Source organism: Dipteris shenzhenensis, chromosome 24, assembly GCF_047967505.1.
Source record: "Dipteris shenzhenensis isolate YYH24624 ecotype China chromosome 24, Dip_SZ_1.0, whole genome shotgun sequence".
Classification (NCBI taxonomy): domain Eukaryota; kingdom Viridiplantae; phylum Streptophyta; class Polypodiopsida; order Gleicheniales; family Dipteridaceae; genus Dipteris; species Dipteris shenzhenensis.
The window spans coordinates 35567128-35587738 of record NC_141619.1 but is presented as its reverse complement, the minus strand read 5'-3'; the positions used below and the strand labels follow the sequence as shown (position 1 = coordinate 35587738).

At 45.4% G+C, this 20611-nt stretch overlaps 1 protein-coding gene across 2 annotated transcripts in view; it reads right to left on the bottom strand.

The window, feature by feature from the left end:
- Positions 1-4050: 4050 nt before the first annotated feature.
- The window catches only part of LOC147886544 (calcium uptake protein, mitochondrial-like), a 94970-nt gene continuing 78409 nt past the window's right edge, over positions 4051-20611 (bottom strand). For both annotated transcript variants that reach the window (XM_087395513.1, XM_087395514.1), the window contains 2 exons: positions 11788-11907; positions 4051-4775 (listed from right to left, as the gene is read on the bottom strand). In XM_087395513.1, the coding sequence (XP_087251639.1) occupies positions 4554-4775; positions 11788-11907 (342 nt within the window). In that variant the 3' untranslated portion in view covers positions 4051-4553. The remainder of the gene's footprint in view (positions 4776-11787; positions 11908-20611) is intronic.

Sequence of the window (20611 nt, the reverse complement as noted above, 5' to 3'; positions counted from 1 at the left end):
CAAAAATTCCAAGCACTTTTGAGACTACAAAGGAGAATAACATGTTGGCATCCTCTTAGTCCTCCATTTTAGTAAACTAGAGCAAATCAGTGATGGCATTAGGAAGAAACAGATCTTATTCCTCCATCTCCTCAATTTGACTTGGTCTTCTTGCTGGTTAGGGCATCTTTCACACTTGCCCTCTCCTTTGCCTATTGCTTCTCCCCTGCTATTTGTCCAAATTGCCTTGTGAAGTACCAATCAGAGTAGTGCTGAAAACTTCTCAGGCACCTTTTGAGTCCAGATTTTCTTAAACCTTCTTTTCCAAACATAAATTTTGTCTCATACCTTCCATCTAGAATTTAAGACCATTACCACCTCTTCAATATCATTAAAGGGAGTAGGAATTGGGAGAAGGTGGGTAAAACCTACCAAATCAAACTCCTTTCAGTATATGAGAAAAGACACACCTTTCCATTGTATTACTACATGTCCAAAGGTTGAGCCTACCCATGACCACATTTTGGAGGTTGTTTGCCAGGCCAAGCTCTCTCCTTATTTCCAATCAACTCTTCCACCTAAAAAACTTCCAAAGGGATCTCCACAAGGGAATTCCCTTGGAAAAACAAGGTTCAGGATTGAAAAGAGCTACTAGCATGGGATACTTCTGCCATCTTGGTTCCCTTAAGGATCTGACCTATGAGAAGTTATTGCATAATAGTTGGGCCCAGTCCTCTCGAGGTCTTAAAACAACCTTGATGATCTAGGTAGTAGAGAGCTTGTAGGCAGACTATTGGACATCCACTACACCTAGCCCTCCTTCTTCCTTTGGTCTGGTACAGAAGTTCCATTTGAACTTGGCTATTCTTTTTTTATTAGTGTCCCCTCCCCAAAGAATCCTGTTGCCTCTACTCCTCAGACTATGGCCTCTACTTCTACTTCCTCACTCGACATTCCAGCTCTAGATTTCGCTCTTTCACTAGGTGCAAATCAAGAGGGGCCCTCTATTGTTCTGAATTCTTAGGGTCTGGTTGAGGGTGAGACTAGTGATGTCTCTCATGTTACAGCCAGAGCTTCCCCAGATCCAGGGCCAATGTTGGTTTACATGCAGATATTTCTCTTGGTTCTAGCCCCTCATGTGAGCAACCCCATTCCCTTCCTCATTTGCTTTTCGGTCCCCATTCAGTGTCAAGGGAAGGGAGTGTCTTTTGTCTCTTCACCTTTTTTGACTATGGGAATTCCCCCGACACCAACCTTGTTTCATGAGAACCCTTTTTCAACCTTGGAGGAATTTGGTGACGGCAAGGAGTTAATGCCCAACATTTGGTGAGCCAGTGATTGGTATTCCTGTTAACAAGGCATCTCCTTTTTCAAGAGGAGGGTTCTCTTGCCCATGGATTTTCCTCCTCTTTCTACGTCCTGTGATAGAAGATTTCTTTCTCAAGTGAGGGTTTCCACCACTAGGTCAGGTAGTAAGGTGTTCCACCTTGCTTCTTCCGGCCAATCCGGATTGTCAGCTGGATCATACAAGGCCTAGGTGGTGGGCCTCGTCATGCTCCAAGGAAAAAGCCCGAAAAGCTGTAATGAGCATTGACATAGGGGTCAAACAAGGCTTCCCCCTCCCTCCAACACTTTTCGGTCTTTTCATTGATGATTTGAAAGAGTGGATAATAATACGTAGCAAGGAAGGCGTTTGGAGTGCAAGGTACGCTTTGCTAATCATTATCTACACATATGATGTGGTATTCTTTGCAAAGCACAAGGAGAACCTGCAAGCACATATGGATGCACTGAGAGAATTTTGCAAACACTCGAGAATGTAGGTCAATATTGATAAGGCAAAGGTAATGGTGATCAGGATAGGGAACAAACAAGTGAATGTCACATTTGAAGGGGAGCCACTGGAAATAGTCAACACGTATAAATATCTAGGAGTTTTTTCCCCCCCAAGAAAGAGACTTCTATTAAGTATGGAAAAAACCCCGCAAGGGCAAGCTCAAAGTGGATATACGTCATGCATGGTATGAACAAAACAACCACCCAGAGTGGGAGAGCTGAACATCCTCAGTACAAACTGGAAGAAAAAAGGCCCTCCTGGCAAAGGCTGCCCTAGAAGAACCCTGCATAGTCGCTCAACTGGCCATCAAAGTATGTGCAGTCTCAGTCCATATGCAGGCTATGGTATGAGATGGATGGACCTATGCTCCATCCAATGCCTTTATGCACCTAGCTCTCCAAATATGCCATGCTGCAATATCCATAGATGCATGTATAGGTATAAAGGGAGACAACGGTGAACCTCATCCAGAGCTCTATTAAGTGTCATCGAACTAAGATAGCCCAAGAAAAGTCCTACCTCTCACAGAAGACCTATGGCCCCGAAGGAGATAGCCAAGGCACAAAACCCCAGGTCATATAGAAGTGGGAAGGAGCAAAGAATTGAAGATCCTAGCAATCCCTTTCCAAGTAACCCTCGCCTGTCTGCAATCCCATAAGCAATGTTGAATGGACTCCTCAACAGACTTGAAGCGAGGAAAAAAAGGATCGGCCCCAAACCTGGATCTCCACAGGTTCACTGCAATCCCTCCATCAATAGACAGCCAAAAGAATAGAGTGATTTTTCTATTCCTGAGGGATTTCCATAGTCTCCTCCAAAAGACAAATCAGCAAAAAATATGAGAGTTCTCCAATGAGAGGCTCTGGAAGGTCTCCATCCTCTAGAACTGATTTGAAACTTTATGGCATTGCTTACTGTATAACAAAAGAAGGGGAAACTCTTCTCTTGGTGCCATGCATCAGTCCACTCCCACTCTTCGGGACCCCTCCATACAACCAGATCCTCCAAGAACCCATGAGAAGAAGACGTGGGTTCGGATCCAAGTGCCACTGAGAAAGCTTTATATAGCTTCTAAAATAAAGGCAGGAAGGCACATCTGTGAAATTGGGAAATGAGAAAGTTTGTATACACCATGCTTGTGCAGATAGTAATCCTTTACGAATGCCAAGCTTAGGTACCCGGGCTCTCAAGGACATACTGGGAAAGAATAGAAACTATACATATGTTACCCTATAGGGGAAGTTAGGAGTTAAGGCAAAGACACCCTACCCCATCCTACTGGCTGAACCCCACCTTGCAACAACTAAAGGAGGATGACAACATGTCCCTCTTTAAAGATCCAAAATCAGTCATCTTGGAGCCAGTCACCATGCCTCGAGACATTGTTGCATCGGCCTCATTCCTATCCATTGATGTAAAGATGCCCGTTGCATCACTATTATGAGGTAATCCTGATTTATGGAGAGACCTCTCTATTAAAAGGCATCTACTCTGCAAAATCAGAACTAGTTCACATGATATCGAGGTGGAGAAGCATAGATGGGCAAGACCGGGGATCCCTAGAGAAGAAAGAACCTGCAAAACCTGCCCTACAAGGAAGGTAGAAAATGAGCAGCATGTACTCCTAAGATGTAGAGCCTACGCCCACATCAGAGAAGGCTCTGAGGACAGCAGAGATAATCTGAAAAGTCTGCTGGAGCAGCCAGCCAAAAAGGTAGGAAGCTACTTGAAAGAGATTTTGGAACACTGCACCAAGATATTGGGACAAGCACACAAGCTGGCCCAGCAAGTTTGTAATGTTTTCTCTCACTAGATGTAAGTGATCACTATTAGTTGATAGTGATTGCCAGCCCTCAAGGGTCTCTCACGGACTTTAATACAATCATATCATCTCTCTCTCTCTCTCTCTCTCTCTCTCTCTCTCACACACACACACACACACAGAGGGTGGCTGGGTGTGGGGTTCAGGTGGCATGTGTGTGTGTGTGTGTGTGTGTGTGTGTGTGTGTGTGTGTGTGTGTTTCATCCAAGCTAAAACTTCCAATGAAGTTGAGAGTATTTAAATCCACAATCAAATAATACTTGTAAGAGCAACTCACCATGACTCATCACTACACAGCTGCCCTCGATTGTTTATGTATAAGTAGAAAATAAAAGGGCAGTGCCAGAGTTTGTATGCACATCCACAAATGTATATGTACAAAAGCACACAATTGTATGCAACTGTCCACAAATGTATATGTACAAAAGTGTATGCACTCGTCCACAAATATATGTACAAAAGGACACAAGTGTATGCAACCATCCACAAATATATATGTACAAACGGAATAGTGGGGAGCGTGATCTAATCCTACACTTCTGTATGGTGTGTACTAGAAACATTGTTCATCGATGTTAACTATTTACACCTTCTACAATTAAAAAGCATAGTTATGGATGTTACAAGAGAACCCTACGAACTAGCTAAAGTATTCTGCATCTTCTATAGCTCAAAGATATGGCTGCTACTTCTGAAAGATAATTGCTATCATGCATCCTTGCGATCATCCTTACCTTGGTTTGTCCAAGATGAAAATCTATTGCTATGCTTGCCAGTCATTGCAGCAAGTCTCTGATAGCCCTGTCTTTTAATCATGTATCCTTGAAATGAGAACATACATAAGCATGTCACAAGAGGAAAATAAGGAAAATCTTTGAGCACGTTTGACTCTTTCAGCAGACTTCTCATTATGTCTCAATAGGAAATCCACTTTGCTTGATTACGGCAGCTGCCAACACATCTCCACCAGCATTTCAGGGTGCACAATACACCAGAATCAAGGCATTCTGACATACCACGTTCTCTCCTTTCTAGGACTCCTAAAAACTCTTCTGTGCTGAGGTTTCCATCCTGGTTGATATCAAAAATGTAAAAGACAATATCGACTACCTTATCTGTAATAGGAACCTTACAAACCTGCAGAAAAGGACAAGGCACGTAACTCTCTCTCTCTCTCTCTCTCTCTCTCTCTCTCTATCACAATTGTATAGTGGAGAAAACATTTCTAAGCAAAGAAAAGGGTGGAATCAGGACTTTGAGATAGAATAAGGAACATAGAAAGAGATTCAAGAGCACAAGAATGTAAGATTGCATACCAATGAGGCAAATCTATGCATCTACTTCAAAGGTTGAGGAACGTGCGCAGAACAGATAACAGCTCCATGTCAGAGAGTTCAAAACCTAAGGGAACAGCCAGCTAAATAGCTTGGGCATTGCATGAAATTAGTTCTAACTTGTGGGAACAATATGGAACAGTCTTAAACCAAGAAGATCCCCCTTTGTAGGCATTTTAGGTTGCTACAAAATCATGCTTATAGTATAAAAGGAGTTATTTACAGGTACTTTTCTCCTTCTATGTTTGAATTACTGCTGTCCTAATGTCGTTTTATTTATACATATATAGACTTGCTAAATCATGCTTACAGTAGAAAAGCACAGGCTTCCAAGAGAATCTGAACTAATTATGCCACAGTTGAACGTTTCTATCCAATCGCTATGTACAAATGAAAAAATCTTTCACTGGAGCTATTTGCAGGTACTGTTTCGCCTTCTATGTTTGGACTACTGCTGTCCTACTTTCATTGATTTATACATATGTAGACTCTATCTCTAACTCTGTGTGTGTGTTGTGTGTGTGTGAGAGAGAGAGAGAGAGAAAGAACTTCTGCTGTCCTACTTTCGTTGGACTTTTCCACAGATGAAGAAGGTGCTGGCCGAGTTCACGCAGCCACTGGTAGATGGATCCTGCTCTTCCAGGGAAACGGTCATCATAAGCAGCAACATAGGGGTCTCGCCGACTCTCTTTGGTCTCTTCATAGATGAATTGAAGTCCAAGCCTAGCATCAGGGTATGTAAAATGTATGCAGTCGAAAACTGGAGAGACGGTGGCTGAATTACTGACTTGAAAAATATTATCCCAACTTGACATTAAGCTTCTAGCTTTGTTTCTTTTGAGCATGCTGCTTTGGAGATGGATTCTTGTGCTTTCTTCTATCCCAAAATGGTGAACATTATCTATTGAAGCAATGGGATTCTTGCTTGTTCTCACAAAACTGCAAGGCATATTCATTTGGATGGAGTTCCTAGCATGAATATGCTAGGCTATACCAATCAAGAGATTCCTTAACTCACTAAAATTTGACGAGACATGATGACTCAATGAGAAACAGAAAGAAGACTAGACTCAATCTTCATCTTTGATACAAAAAGATTGTTCAATATGTGCTCTTGTAATGGGGGTTGGCCCTGCTCAAACAAACTTAGATTGTGGTGAGATAGAATAAGGAAAGAGACTGCATTACCATAAGTAAAACTTGTGTGGATTAAGTACACATGCTTATGGGGCCAAGTCAGTGTGTCTTTTTAAAAAGTGGAGCATTCGCTAACACTAGTATGTGTTGAGATCGAGGGGATTCTCTCCCATTGATTGCTAATGTAATGGAGGATGGGCTTGACACCCTACTTGTTTAGATGCCATGATGTGAAAGTTTCTCTCTTTTGAGGTTCTGCCAAGCCAAGATGGTGGGGGTTGCTTATCAAATATGCAAATAGTTTCTACTTTAGGCAGCCTCATCTAAGCACTCTTCCAAAGCAAATATGTGTTTGACCGGCAGCCCCCGATTTGGCACCTTGACATCCAAGATCACAAGGGCCGTATGCTAAGGCAGTGCACGCACATTGGATGGATATACTCGGATACCGGGCTAGCAAGATCCCTAGGAGTATGGAGTTGGCTCCCCTAGCATCTTGAGAAGAGGTTGCATGAACTTGCTCACTTGAGAGGGGCTAGCAGAGCAGTAGGATGCAAGAGATCAAGGAGAATGTTCTAGAGGCATGACAAGAGGAGCTTGGCTGGACCCCACATGCCATGCTGGCCCCTCCACGGTGTTTGGACAACACTACAAGACAAGATTTCCTCTGAGATTCTTCTACCTACTATAGCATGACCACAATGAGCCCTACCCAATTTTCTTCAATATGGACTTGTGTGAATAACACCTAATGAAGTCGAAGCAAGGGAACAAAGACCCAAATGGTGGAGTATTAGACTTTGTAGAGTTGCAAAGAACCTGAGTAGTTGGCCGTTGGGGCCGTACTTGGACCATCGACCCAAAACCTGTTATGTACAAACAAGATCACTCTAGGTGGTTCCTTTAGTTATGGGAGGTTAGACCTTGCACAAGGCACAATGCAAATCTAGGAGAGTAGTTCTAGCCATCCAGGATATGGGCCATGGCACTTGGAGAAGGTAGTGGTGTCCTCCTTCTGTACCATCGGCATTGGCAGACCACATTTGCTGTTGGATGTGGCTGTTGAGATATGGTGCCATGAGCACATAATTAGAGGTTAAGGTATGGTATAGGAAAGAATTAAAGTAGCCACCCTAGGATGTGGACTACATGATGTGGAGATGAGGATCAAGGATATCCACAAGGAGAGATGTGGATCAGAGGATCCCACATGTGTGTGTCTCTCTCATGGAGTTTCTTCTATGGTTTGATGCTCCGTGATCTTTATGCTCATTGAGTGACAGATTAGGCTAAGTACGATTCACACTTTGTCATGGTATCAGAGCTCCCTTGCCTTTCGTTGAGACACTGCGATCCCTAAGAGTGCGAGAGAGATCGAGAGATTGAGAGATTGAGTGCTTCCATTCTTTCATTCCGTTGATGAAAGAGGATTTCCGTTCACTTGTTAGAAAATTTCCGTCAAACAATTCCGTTCATGTGAGAGAGAGGAAGAGAGATCTATTCTTTTGAGAGTTTCACTATTGAGAGTTGTTCTTCTCTTAATCCGAGAGAGAGAGAGATTTATGTCATAGAATATCCGTTTATTTGATATCATTGTGAGAGAAAGTGTCTGAGAGAGTTCTGTTATTTGTTTTAGAGATTTTGAGAGAGCAATTGTGCACCTACGAGCTGCAACAATCTAGCCAGGGCTTTGCTCTAGCTCTACTAGCCTCTCATCGAGCCTCTACACAGTCAGCCTGCTACCTGCTCCCTCGACTCAATGCATCTGAGAAAAGGCTTCAACAGCAAGGGCAAGCAAGCAATAAGCAAGAGATCACGCAGCTCTAAAGCTCCATCAGCCTCCACGGCTCTGCAGCAGACTATTCGCCCGAGCGCTTCCACATGCAAATCCGCCTACAGCCGACCAGCTGACTCCAGCGCAGGCCATCTCCAACAAAGCTTGCAAACAACACAGCAGAACCAAACAACGACCTCAGAACAACCACTAACAGGCTTCATCGAGCTGGGATCGCCATTCTGATCTAGATCTGACATCGAGGCTTTGAGAACTCCTGTCTTTCCACTACGTGATCCATGCCAAATACCACAATCGCGAAGGAGATATACAAGGCTACAAGTCCGGAAGCCTGCCAAAGACTTCCCCGCTCATGTAGACGAAGGAGAGGAGCGAGACTGCAACAAGGTAGAATCAGACGTCTCTGACGAAGGGGAGAGGCTTCAAGGCGAAAGGCGAGGCAGCGAGGGCGACGAATCCAACGACAAAGGAGGTGACGAAGAGCCCAACGCTGAGGATGGCACCGAGGCTGATGCGGGGGTTTCACACAAGGCAACGCCAATCTTAACAAGCTCCTACACAAGTGACTAAGCACCGGCTCCGCTCTTGCAACGCCATCGACTCTAGCAGCAGAAGAAAGGCGAACTATCGTGATAACAAAACGATTCATAGGCGGATGACGCTCTGGGCAACGACGAGCTCAACTACAAACCTCCGAGGTGGAAGTTGTTCTTGAGGAAACTGAGGGCGAAGACGAGGAAGATGAACCACTCCAGCCGACTGCAGATTCACAGCACATCCTAGCTCAAACGATGAGCTCGTCATCAACTAGCTCTTAAACGACGCCATTTCTCTGCTTCTCCAAGGTCTCATACCTTAGGAAAAGCCACGTGGCATACCGTGGTTAATTCTAGGTTAGGTTTAATGGTCTTTGCTCAAAGTTTTGCCACGTGGCAAATAAGACTCAATCCTGGTCTGGTTAACTTAACCCACCATGGTTATAGTTAGCGTTAGTTATGCCACATCAGCATGCACAGTCAACAGTGCCACCCAAGCACAGTCCTGCATGCAGCATATGAACCCCTGTGCCACATCATCAAAGGCCACCTCTTCTTCACAAAAACTTCGACAAGGCATAACTTGCAATCCAGGAGGAGTTTGCACACGCTCCAAAAAGAAAAAGTGATCGTCGTTTTGAGCTCTACGCTCTTGTCAAATTAAAAGCATTGTTAGCAATTAGACCTTGCCAATATTGAAAGAAATCAATTGGTAAGACCTTTGCAACAAATGGAATGCACAATGCACAAGTGTGTGAGATGACCGTAGCACAGAACATGGCATCCACACAGAAAGCGTTAAGGCACATAGAAGAACAAAGCATCACACATCAAGCAAAGAAGAGAACACCATCGACATCAAGCATTGAGAAGCAACAACCTTGCCACCTTTAGCCCACACATTTGTAAATGAAACTTGACCACCTGAGAGTAGCTATGAAAGCACCCAGGAGAGGTATTGAGATGTAAAAACAACACTTGACCACCTCAAGTAGCAATGCATGCACTAAGGGGAGGTGATGGAATGTAAACTCACATCTCACCACCTTGCAGTAGCCAATGGATCATGGCACCAAGGGGAGGTGTTAAGATATGGTGCCATGAGCACATAATTAGAGGCTAAGGTATGGTATAGGAAAGAATTAAAGTAGCCACCCTAGGATGTGGACTACATGATGTGGAGATGAGGATTAAGGATATCCACAAGGAGAGATGTGGATCAGAGGATCCCACATGTGTTGACTATTCCAAGGGCACTCTCTATATAAGAGGCCTATCATGTATTGTTGAGTACACACATTTGGAATAGATTAAGTATTGCCTACCATGTGTCTCTCTCATGGAGTTTCTTCTATGGTTTAATCCTCCGTGATCTTTATGGTCATTGAGTGATAGATTAGGCTAAGTACGATCCACGCTTTGTTAGTGGCCGCATGGACTCCCTCATAGGGGGCAGTGTTTCCCTCATAGGGGGCAGTGTTGGCTAGAGCAATAAGTGATGCATGCAATACTTACTAGATTTTGGACCCGCCTTTGGATTAGTCTCTTTCCAAGAAAGATCTCCTATTTCTTTTGGCTAGTAACTCATGGAAGGCTGCTAGAGTAGATGAGAGTAGATGGGACTTGCCTATAATGTTATGTTGGGGACCTTGAGACGATGGCTCGCTGCCTATGGAGTTGTCCAGGGGGTTAGCCAATCTGGTAATGCTTCCTCAAGATGATGGCGAGGATGCCACATAATAGTTAGGATTTCACTTGGGGCATGACATCTTTTTCCCATTGAGATGGTCCCTCTAGCCTACAGGATAGATTGGTCTAAATGCCACAAGCTTGGATATCCAAGATGGTCTCTTCCTCTTGCTAGAAAACATATTTTCTCTTTGGATGACAAAATCTATGTGAAAGCATGTCTGCAAGGCATGGCGTATAGGTAGTTTTTACATTCTCACGAACCGAGGAATGTGCTGGTTGTATAGCCCACTACACTGGTTATTGGCACCTGTTTTTGGGACACTCTACTAGACGGTGAGCTAGGGTCTTGAGAAGAAAATACCATAGCAGCCAGCTTCCCCCCACACAATCCACAATCCATATGCATGCAAATTCCCATACTCACACACCATGAATTACACGAGAGGGTGCAATAAAAACCACCACAGTTATCATCATAACCTGAATCAAGATCTAGTACGAGGTTGCAAACAATGGCAGCAGGTAAGCTGCGCCGATCCCTCATAAATTTGCCTCACTACGACGCAGTGATCAAGGCGATATGGCTTGTCGCCTCATGAGAAGCCCTCTTTTCTTCATGTTGTATCCACTCCCATGGACAGACCTCAATGGAAGGATGGGCCTCAGCAAAACATTGGACTCGTCACCTTGCTGAAGTTGACTACAAATCTCAGTAAAATCTAAATTTCCTGAACATTAAATTTGAATATTTAAGGGCATAGTTTGGCTTTCTATTCATGGAGGGATTGCAGTGAACCTGTGGAGATCATGATTTGGGGCTAATCCCACTTGTCCTCAATGCCATTCTGCCGAGGAGTCAGTGTGACATTGCCTTTGGGACTGCAGTCAGGCGAGGACTGTTTGGAAAGGGGTTGCTCGGATATTCAGCATCTTTCACACTTCCCCTTTCTTCATGACTTGGGGCTCGGTCGCATGGTTCTCTCTTACCGGGCCCCAGGTGTTTTATGAGGGTGAGCCTTCTTCTTGGGCACTCTCGGTCCGCCGGCAGGTGATAGAGCCCTGCTCTCTACAGGATGTACCACTTACTCCCTTCAGAGCTTCTCATGTTTCAGTGGACACCTCTTGGGAGATTTTGGCTAGCATTTCCTCTTGGCACATTTGGAGAGCCAGATGTACTGAGGCCTTGTATGGCACCCAGATACACCCATTACAGGTGTTCATGGGTATTTGGTCTGACACGGCGGTTCACACTTTGATAGCCATATGGGCTAGCATGCAGGGCCCTTCACGGGCAGCCTCTTCTAGAAGGACTATATTTCTTCGAGTTTGGAGAGGTTCTCCCTTTTTCTCGGAGGTTTCTACCGGATTAAGATGGCACTATCAGCCTCAATCCTTTCTTTTTGGCTCTTGAGCTTTTCGTGCATTGCATGATGTATCCCGTAGGGAGCTTGCTGTAACGGTTTTTCTTTAATACTTAATAGCAGTCTCTTTTTGCAAAAAAATATATATATTTAAGGGCATAGCATAGTGTAAGTGTGTCCTTCTCACCATGTCTAAGCATGAACATCCATCCCACCTAGGAGTTCTGTACTTTAATGTCAAACTCAAGATCCTTTGGCTTAAGTGGAATAAATATTTGCAATCTGACATGATACCTGAGAAGCAGCTCTCTGAAAATCGGCTTTGGTCAATAGACCATAAGTTTCCCCATAGCTACTTATTGCAAGTGCCAAGGGCTGTAACTGCTTACGAAGATCAGCAAAGTTGTGAAATTCCTGCAAGATTAGAACATCATAAAGATTTACATTTTTACTCTCAAGAAGATAAATAAATAATGCACAGTAAATAGGCACAAAAATGTTGGAGGTAACAAATAGTGGTAAGATATTTGATAAGGAACTTCAGCTGTACAGTTTTCAAAAAGTGAAATGCTTCAGAAAGATCTATAGATGGAATCTTGAAGTGAATCTGTGTGCACAGAGATTTCTACTATAATGAGGGAACACGAAATAACCACAGGATGGATAACCAAAAATTACTCTTTGAAACAAGAAATGGAGCTGAAGGGGATGCTAAAGTCTACATTTGACACATCAATTCATAATTTCAAAAGATCTTCACAATTAATAATACGGTGAACATCATCAACAAGTAATGTATGTTTTCAGGCTTCTACAGCCTCCCATATCATCATATGAGCAGGTCTATCGGGACTCTGAACTATTCTACAAACTAATATATGGATGAGCCACTCGATCCCTACAACCATGAACACATTATGTTACCATACTCTAACGTAAGAAATCACCAGTTTTGGATGCTCCATTGCTCCTCGGAGATTTCTTAGACAAGTTTGTGTAATCAAAATATTTGTTTCTCTGACGACGAACATGAAAGATACATCATGCCATGCTGCCACCTTATGTTGTTTAAAGTTCTCTGACATGTTTCGTCTAGCATCTGAGAATCCTACACAACGGTTTTCCCTTTCTTCTTTTTTCAAAAAGATTACTTCATTAAGTATGAATGAAAGCTACAAGAGCAAGCTCAAATGCGGGAGTACATCATGACATGCATGAAAGAAAAAACTCAAAAATCCAAGGTGGAAGCTGAAAATGCCACCTCAACCTTGAAAAAGTCTCAGAGAAGAACGTAGATCCTCTCCAAACTCTGAAAAAGGTATCTCTCCTGGCTGTAGCTACTCTGGAGGATCCCTACATGCTTGCCCAGATGGCCATCAATGTGTGTATAGTATCACTCCATATACTGGCCATAGACTGGGACGGGTGAACCTATGAACCCTCCATCGCCTCCGTACATCTGGCCCTCCAAATATGCCAAGCTGCAATGCTAGCCAAAATCTCCCAAGATGTGTCTACCGAGGCATGAGCAGCTCTGAAAGGAGTGAAAGGAACATCCTAGGGAGAGCATGACTCCACAGAGTGTCGTCGTATAATGAAGGATGAGTCTGAGTCCTATCCCTCGAAAAACACCTGAGGTCCAGTAAGAGATAACTATGCCACTGATCCCCAAGTCATGAAGAAGGGTGCTCTATGAAATATGCAAAGAATCCTAGCAACACCCTTCCAGATCGTCCTCGCCTGTCTGCACTCCCAAAGGCAATGCTAAACTGACTCGACTGCTGCATCGCATCGAGGACAAGTAGGGTCAGCCCTGAACCTGGATCTCCACAAGTTCACTGCAATCACTCCATGAATAGAAAGCCAAAAGAAGAGTGTTTTTCTATTTGTGAGGGATTTCCAAATCCTCCTCCAAAAGTTTCCTCAAAGGGGCTGGCAGCAGCAAGGCCAAAGGTAGATAGAGGGGATGGGAAAGAGCCCCTTGTGCGGAGGTAGGGATGGAATAAGATGAAGACGGGCTAGCTGTGGCCCAAAAAGGGCTGAGGACCAAGGAAGGGAGGAGAGCGGGAGGGGAAGAGAGGCAAGAAGGGGGGGAATGGATAGTAGGGAGGAGCCGGAGCAAGAAGCAAGAGAGCAGCGCCTCTCATATGAGTCCTCTGTTCTATACCATGGGCCTTCTCAAATAAAAAATGTTTGAATGAGTTTTTTTAGCATACTAATTGGTTGAAAGGGACTGGGGGATTGACATAGGATTCACTTGGATTTAGAGGGGTGTTTCCATCAGGTACTTAGGATGCCAGGTTGGGATGGGCATCTCTCCAGCACAACAGTTTGTTCCCGTGTTGGAGAGCATAAGGAGAAAACTCATTTTTTGGAGTTCCGCCAGACTTGACCTTGCATCTAGAGTAGTGGTTGTGAACCAGGTATTATTGGCTATTGCCTGGTTTGTTTGCTCTTGTTGGTGCAGATCTAGAGGTTGTATATCTCAGCTCATGAGACATGTCAAGAACTTTCTTTGGAGTGGGTTAGATGGCACCTCAGATGTTGTAGCCAGGGTGGCTTGGGAGACCCTTATTCTCCCCACTGGGAAGGAGGTCTCAATATTATTGATCCAAATTTGTAGTGAGAGGTTTGATGCCTGGACAGGAGCCTTGGAAGGACTTTTTCCTACATAGCATTCAGTCTTGTACACCTTCTCACGGGGGAGATTGGATGGACAGCTCCAGATGCATTTTTACTTCAGCCCATCTTAGGTCTCCCTCTTCCCCTCTCATGGCTTCCATTCTGAAAGCTTGGGGCAGCTTCAGAGCCACTCTTCGGAGAGTTACACCCTCCTCGCGCAAAGAAATAGATAGGCAGCCAGTTATGTGAAATGAATCCATATTGGATGAGTATGGCAGATCACTGGGTGTGTCACATTATTTGTAGTGGTCTAGATGGGAGAGGGGACCTGCTTCCACTGTAGGTGCCTGGAAGGCTTTTAGACAACTTCTAGAAGATCAGAGACTCTTATCAGTTGGCCACCTCAGAGGGAGTGCAGTCATGATGCAGCAGATAGAGGTAGTCATACCAGCAGAGTGGATAGATACAGATGACTTACCAATCATAGAGTCCACTTGGTTGGGAGCCTTTTCGGGGATGGGTGTTCCTTTACAGGTCATTGCCTAGCGAGATGCACATGAAAGGAGACCCTTGTCAACGATGTTCAGTCGGCAGGCAGACTTCTCACATCTTCAGATGCTATTATTTTGGAGGTTGCCCTCCAGCTTGTTAGGATTGCACGGTACATGGAGTGGGGCACGGATTCACAGTGGTATCTTGATCCTGACTCCGCCGTTCTTCTGGCACTTGGGTCTTAGAGACTCTGGTTATATGGTGGTTCTCCCATCAGGTTCTTGCACTGGGACCCGGGGGAGTGGGAATGGATTAATGAAGGGCACCGAGAAAAGAACATCCCCTTCTTTCGCTACACAGTTAGAAATGCTAGGAGATTTCAGCTTAGCAGTAGAGGTTGGAGGCCCTCCAGAGCTCCTCATTGGGATAGTTTTCATATTTTTGCAGAGGGCCAATCCTCAACCGCTTCCACTGGCCGCAAAAACAGTTACCTTTTCCAAAGACGAGCTTCAGTAGCTCAAGACATATTCAGAGCATGAGTATGCCACTTCACTCTTTGCTCGCATCGACGATTCCCACCCCTCCAGGCTACAGGCTAGGGATTGGATGCTTTCGGCTTTACCTAGAGACCTCGCAAGACACCTCACCGATGTTCGTCTACTTGGACGAGGGTTCTTCCAAGTGGTCTTTGATTCTCCAGAGTCAACAGATTCAGAACTCAGGGCTAGTCCTTTGGCATTGAGCTCCACGAGGATATTTTTGACACCCTTCACTTTGGGTTTCGATCCAGTAGAGAAAGATAGCAGGTTTACCTCACTTTTCATTAGATTCCCTGGCCTTCCTCAGGTTTACCATCGACTCTTACCGTCCATAGGAGCCACTTTTGGGTTGGTCACAGAGATCCCCCCCCTCCCTGGCATGCCCTCTTCAGCGGAAGAGGCTGTCAAATTGGATGGGGTGCCACGAGTCAGGAGTGTAGGATTTGTAGGACCCTTGGGCACTTCGCCAGGAATTGTCCAAGGAAGAAGAAAAGGCCCAAACGGTTTATTCCGCCTTCTCGTCCTATTTCTTCTACACGCACTACCAGAGCCCCCCCTTCTCACCTAGGACCTTCGGGACCAGCCCCTAGACTTGGACCCTCTTCTCCAGTGCGCACAATACAATGAGTAGCCCGTTGGATGCCTGTGAGGGTTGCTGACACTCCGCCACCTCTACGAGGCACCTAGGACCATTCTCAATTACAGGCAGGTGACATTCCTACATTTAGAGGCGTAGATGTGGTTGCCCTAGTCCCCCCACCTACTCATCAGGAGGGGCAACCCATTTCTTTAGGTCCTATCACTGATGTTCCTGATCAGCCCCCTCCCTTTGTTAATAGAGGTAAGGGGGTTTTTTCTCCTTCTCCATCGGGTGCAAAGATTCTTCGCACTCCTATGCCAATTCCCTCCTACAGGAACTCTTTTGCACTACCGGCAGATTTGGCAGAGTTTGAGACAGAGGAGGAGTTTGTACCCTCTACCCTGGGGGAGCCGGTTATTGGGATTCCGTTGGACAGGGCTTCCCCCTTAGCTGGTGTGGGTTTTCTTTCACCAGTTGATTTCCCTCCGCCTGACAGGAGGACTCTTTCACAGAAGAGGATTTTCTCCACCACCAGGTCGGATAGGGCCTTTCACCTGGCCTCCTCCTCCCGTCAAAGAGGATCGTTAGTTGAAACATTCAAGGTCTCAATGGTATACCTCATCGCCGCCGTAGGTAGCTGATTCGTATCCAGGTGTTTCAAGAGCACAAGCTGGATGGTAGAGATTGTGCCAAGTTAGGTAAGCTTCTTTCTGGCCATACTTTTTGGTCACCTGCCTTGGGCACCAGGGGAGGCATTTGCATTTCTCTCTCTTCTTCGATGCTCCCCTTGGTCATTGGACACGGAGTCATAGTCCCCTCTAGAGCACAGTGGGTTATTTTGATGATTGGTGGGCGTAAGGTTGGATTTCTTATCCTTTATGCACCCAATTTGAGAGGGAATCGTGTCCTCCTTTGGAAGGAGTTGCTCTCTTGGTCCCATATTACAGATTCTTGGATTATTGGGAGCGATTTCAACATGGTTGAGATGCCTTCAGACAAAAGAGGGCGTAGGTAAGGTGGCATTCACTCCCTTCAGAGAGCAGCATGGGATGCCTTCCTCTTTTAGTTCAGTGGCAGAGATGTTTGGTATGATGATGCTTTTCACACTCAGCCACAGTCTCTTCTGTTTTCTTGGTCGAACAGGAGAGTAAGGATGCCTATCCACGCACGGATTGACACATTTTATGTGGATGATTGGGCACTGGACAGGGGTGGGACAGTATGCATCAGCGATGGGGTGTCCACTTCAGATCAATTTCCGGTTGTTTTGGTGGTTTTAGAACCTTGGGCGAGAGGCCTCTCTGCCAGTATCAGGATTCCAGATGTCTTCTATGCAAAGGAGGGCCTCACAAAGGCAGTGCTATGGATTTGGGTTTCTCACCTGCAGGGTGGGCAGTCATCCCCGTCAGATGTGGCTGCAACCCTCACTGACATTAGCAGCTTTTATCATTCTGTTGCTAGTATCAAGAGAGATGAGATTTGCAGGCGAGAGATTGCCATTCGATAGCAGTTGGCAGCTCTTCAGAGAGAAAGCAGAAACGGCCTACAGATGCTTGGATTCAGGAGCGCCTTGCTGCAACAAGGGCTCATCAGTAGACACTTTTAGATCAGAGAGAAGAGTATGCCTTTCACGCCAGAGAGTCATTCTAGACGCAGATCGGAGGTAGAGTCAACAAGCAGTTCTTTTCTACTCTCGGCTCTGGACATAGTAGAGAGAGTGTTTTGCAGCTTGTTGACTCAGACGGGATACTTCAGACACATCCAGATGCCGTCATGCACATTGCTTTAGATTACTATGCCTCCCTTTTGACTGCAGATCCTGATTCACAGGCCAGAGATGATGCTAGATAGGTTATTTGGCAACATATTCCTATGTTGGTGGATAGAGGTATGAGAGCCTCACTTGATGCACGCTTCACCAACATAGAGTTCAGGACTGCTCTTACTGCCCTTCATAAGGGTAGTTGTCCAGGGTTAGATGGACTTGCACCTTCTTTTTTTATTATTTTTTGGGATCAGATTGGGGATTACATTACCTCAGCCCTGCAGGGCGTTTGGGACTCGGGTGAGATGCCGGACTTACTCTTGGTGGGTCTCATTCATCTTATCCCAAAAGGAGGTTGCATAAATTTAGTCTCTCAGTGGAGACCGATCACCTTACTGGGCACTTTGTATAAGATCTTGGCGAAAGCCGTCAGCTGCGATTGCAGCCCATCCTGCTAGATCTTATACATGACACACAAACAGGCTTTGTCCATGGCAGAAGCATTTTTTATAACATATTCTCATTTTGGGAAGCTTCTGAGTGGGAGGGCCATAGACAGGCAATTCTACTCCTGGATTTTGAAAAAGCATATGACAGGGTAGATTGGGGTTTTCTAGAGGGAATCCTTCTTCGCTTTGGATTTTCAGATTTGTGGATTAGAGGGGTTTCTGCTCTTTACAGGTCAGCCCATAGCCAGGTACTCATTGGTGGAGTCAGGGGAGACAGGTTTCAGATATCCAGATCAGTCCGACAGGAATGCCCTCTAGCCCCCTTTCTATTCTTATTTGTGGCTGAAGCTATGAGCCTCTATATTAGAGCTCAAACTGATATTTTTGGGCTGAGACTTCCGTTGAGACAGGAAGAGGAGTTGTTGGATACTGAGCTGGCAGATGACACGGCTATTTTTTTGGATGCCACTCCACAGACACTCACCTCTTTCACGACACAGGCCTTGGATTGGTTTTGCATTGCAGCAGGGGCTCACATTAATTGGAACAAATCCAATGGTTTCTGGATTAGTGATGAGGACACTCTAGATTGGGATGCTAATATTGGCTTTACTTGGATTCAGAGGGGTGTCTCCATCAGGTATCTTGGATGCCAGGTTGGGGTGGGCATTTCTCCAGCACAACAATTCGCTCCTGTGTTGGAGAGCATCAGGAAGAACTCCTATTTTGGAGTTGGTCCAGACTTGACCTAGCATCCAGAGTGGTGGTTGTAAGCCAGGTACTGTTGGCTACAGCCTGGTTTATTTGCTCTTGTTGGTGCCGATCTACAAGTAGTATCACTCAGCTCAAGAGACCTATCATGAATTTTTTGTGGAGTGGATTAGACGGCACTTTAGCTGTGTGGCTTGGGAGACTCTTATGCTACCCACTGAGAAGGGGGTCTCAATATTATTGATCCAAACTTGCAGTGTAGAGCCTTGCTCTACAAGATGGTGGGTCAGAGGTTTGATGCCTACTCAGGAGCCATGGAAGGATTTCTTACGTAGTATATAGACATACACACCTTCTCAGAGAGGAGATTGGATGGACAGCCCTATATTTTTTCTTACGTCAGCCCGTCTTAGATCTCCTGCCTCCCCTCTCATGGCTGCCATTATGAAAGCTTGGGACAGCTTCAAAAGTACTCTTCGGAGAGTTCCACCCTCCTCTCGTGAAGAAATTGACAGGCAGCCCATCATGTGGAATGATTGCATACTAGATGAGCATGGCAGATCACTGGGCATGTCATGCAGTGGTCTAGATGGGAATTGGGACCTGCATCCATGGTGGATGCTTGGAAAGCTTTTAGGATGCTTCCAGAGGATCAGAGAGCTCGTTCAATTAGTCACCTCAGAGGAAGTGCAGCCCAAATGCAGCAGATAGATGCAACCATACCAGTGGAGTGGATGGATACAAACCATTTGCCTATTTCGGAGTCCACCTGGTTGGGGGCTTTTTCGAGGATAAGTATCCCTATGCAGGTTATAGCCTTGCGGGATGCACATGAGGATACCCTTGTCTTTCAGGTTCATGCAAGAGGTAGACTCCACAGATCTTCAAAGGGCATTCTTTTGTGTCAGGATTGCAGGATACATGGAGATGGGTAGAGACTCACAATGGTATCTTGATCCAGACCCCGTTCTCCTGGCTATTGGATCTTGGAGGATTTGGTTGTATGGAGGTTCCCCTATTAGATCATTGCAGTGGGATCCAGGGGAATGGGAGTGGATAGATGCAGGGCACCGAGAGAAGAGCATCCCCTTCTTTCGTTGCACGGTTAAAAATGCCAGGAGATTCCAGCTCAATTGTAGAGGTTGGAGGCCCTCTAGAGCTCCTCATTGGGATACTTTTCAGATTTTTGCAGAGATGCAGAAAAACTTTTGGAGGAGACTTTGGAAATCCCATTCATCTGGCTTACTATTCATGGAGAGATTGCAGTGAACCTGTGGAGATTCAGGTTCGGGACTAACCCTACATGTCCTCGATGCCACAAAGCAGTTGAGTCAGTGCAGCACTACCTTTGGGAGTGCACTCAGGCGAGGACGATTTGGAAGGGTGTTGCTAGGATACTTTGCATTTTCATAGAGCACCCTTCTTCATGACCTGGGGATCAATTGCTTGGTTGTCACTCACTAGTCCACAGGCTTTCTTCGAGGGACATGACACGGACACAGTTTTCTTTGTTCAACGACACCTTGTGGAGTCATGCTCCCTCTGGGATGTTCTGTTTACTCCATTCAGAGCTCCCCACGCTTCTGTAGACACATCTTGGGAGATTCTGGCTAGTATTACAGCATGGCATATTTGGAGAGCTAGATGTACAGAGGCTTTGGAGGACTCCCAGGTTCACCCTTCTCAGACTATGGCCAGTATCTGGGCAGATACTATACACACTTTGATGGCCATTTGGGCGAACATACAGGGAACCTCCAGGACTGCTAGTGCTAGGAGGGTTGCCTTTCTCAGAGTCTGGAAGGATTGTCCTTTCTTCTCTTCAGGGATGAGGTGGCATTTTCAGCCACAACCTGGGATTTTTGTTTGCTCATTCTGAGCTGTTATTTTCTCATGCTTGACATGATGTACTCCCGCACTTGAGCTAGCTCTGCGGTTTTTATTCATACTTAATGAAGTA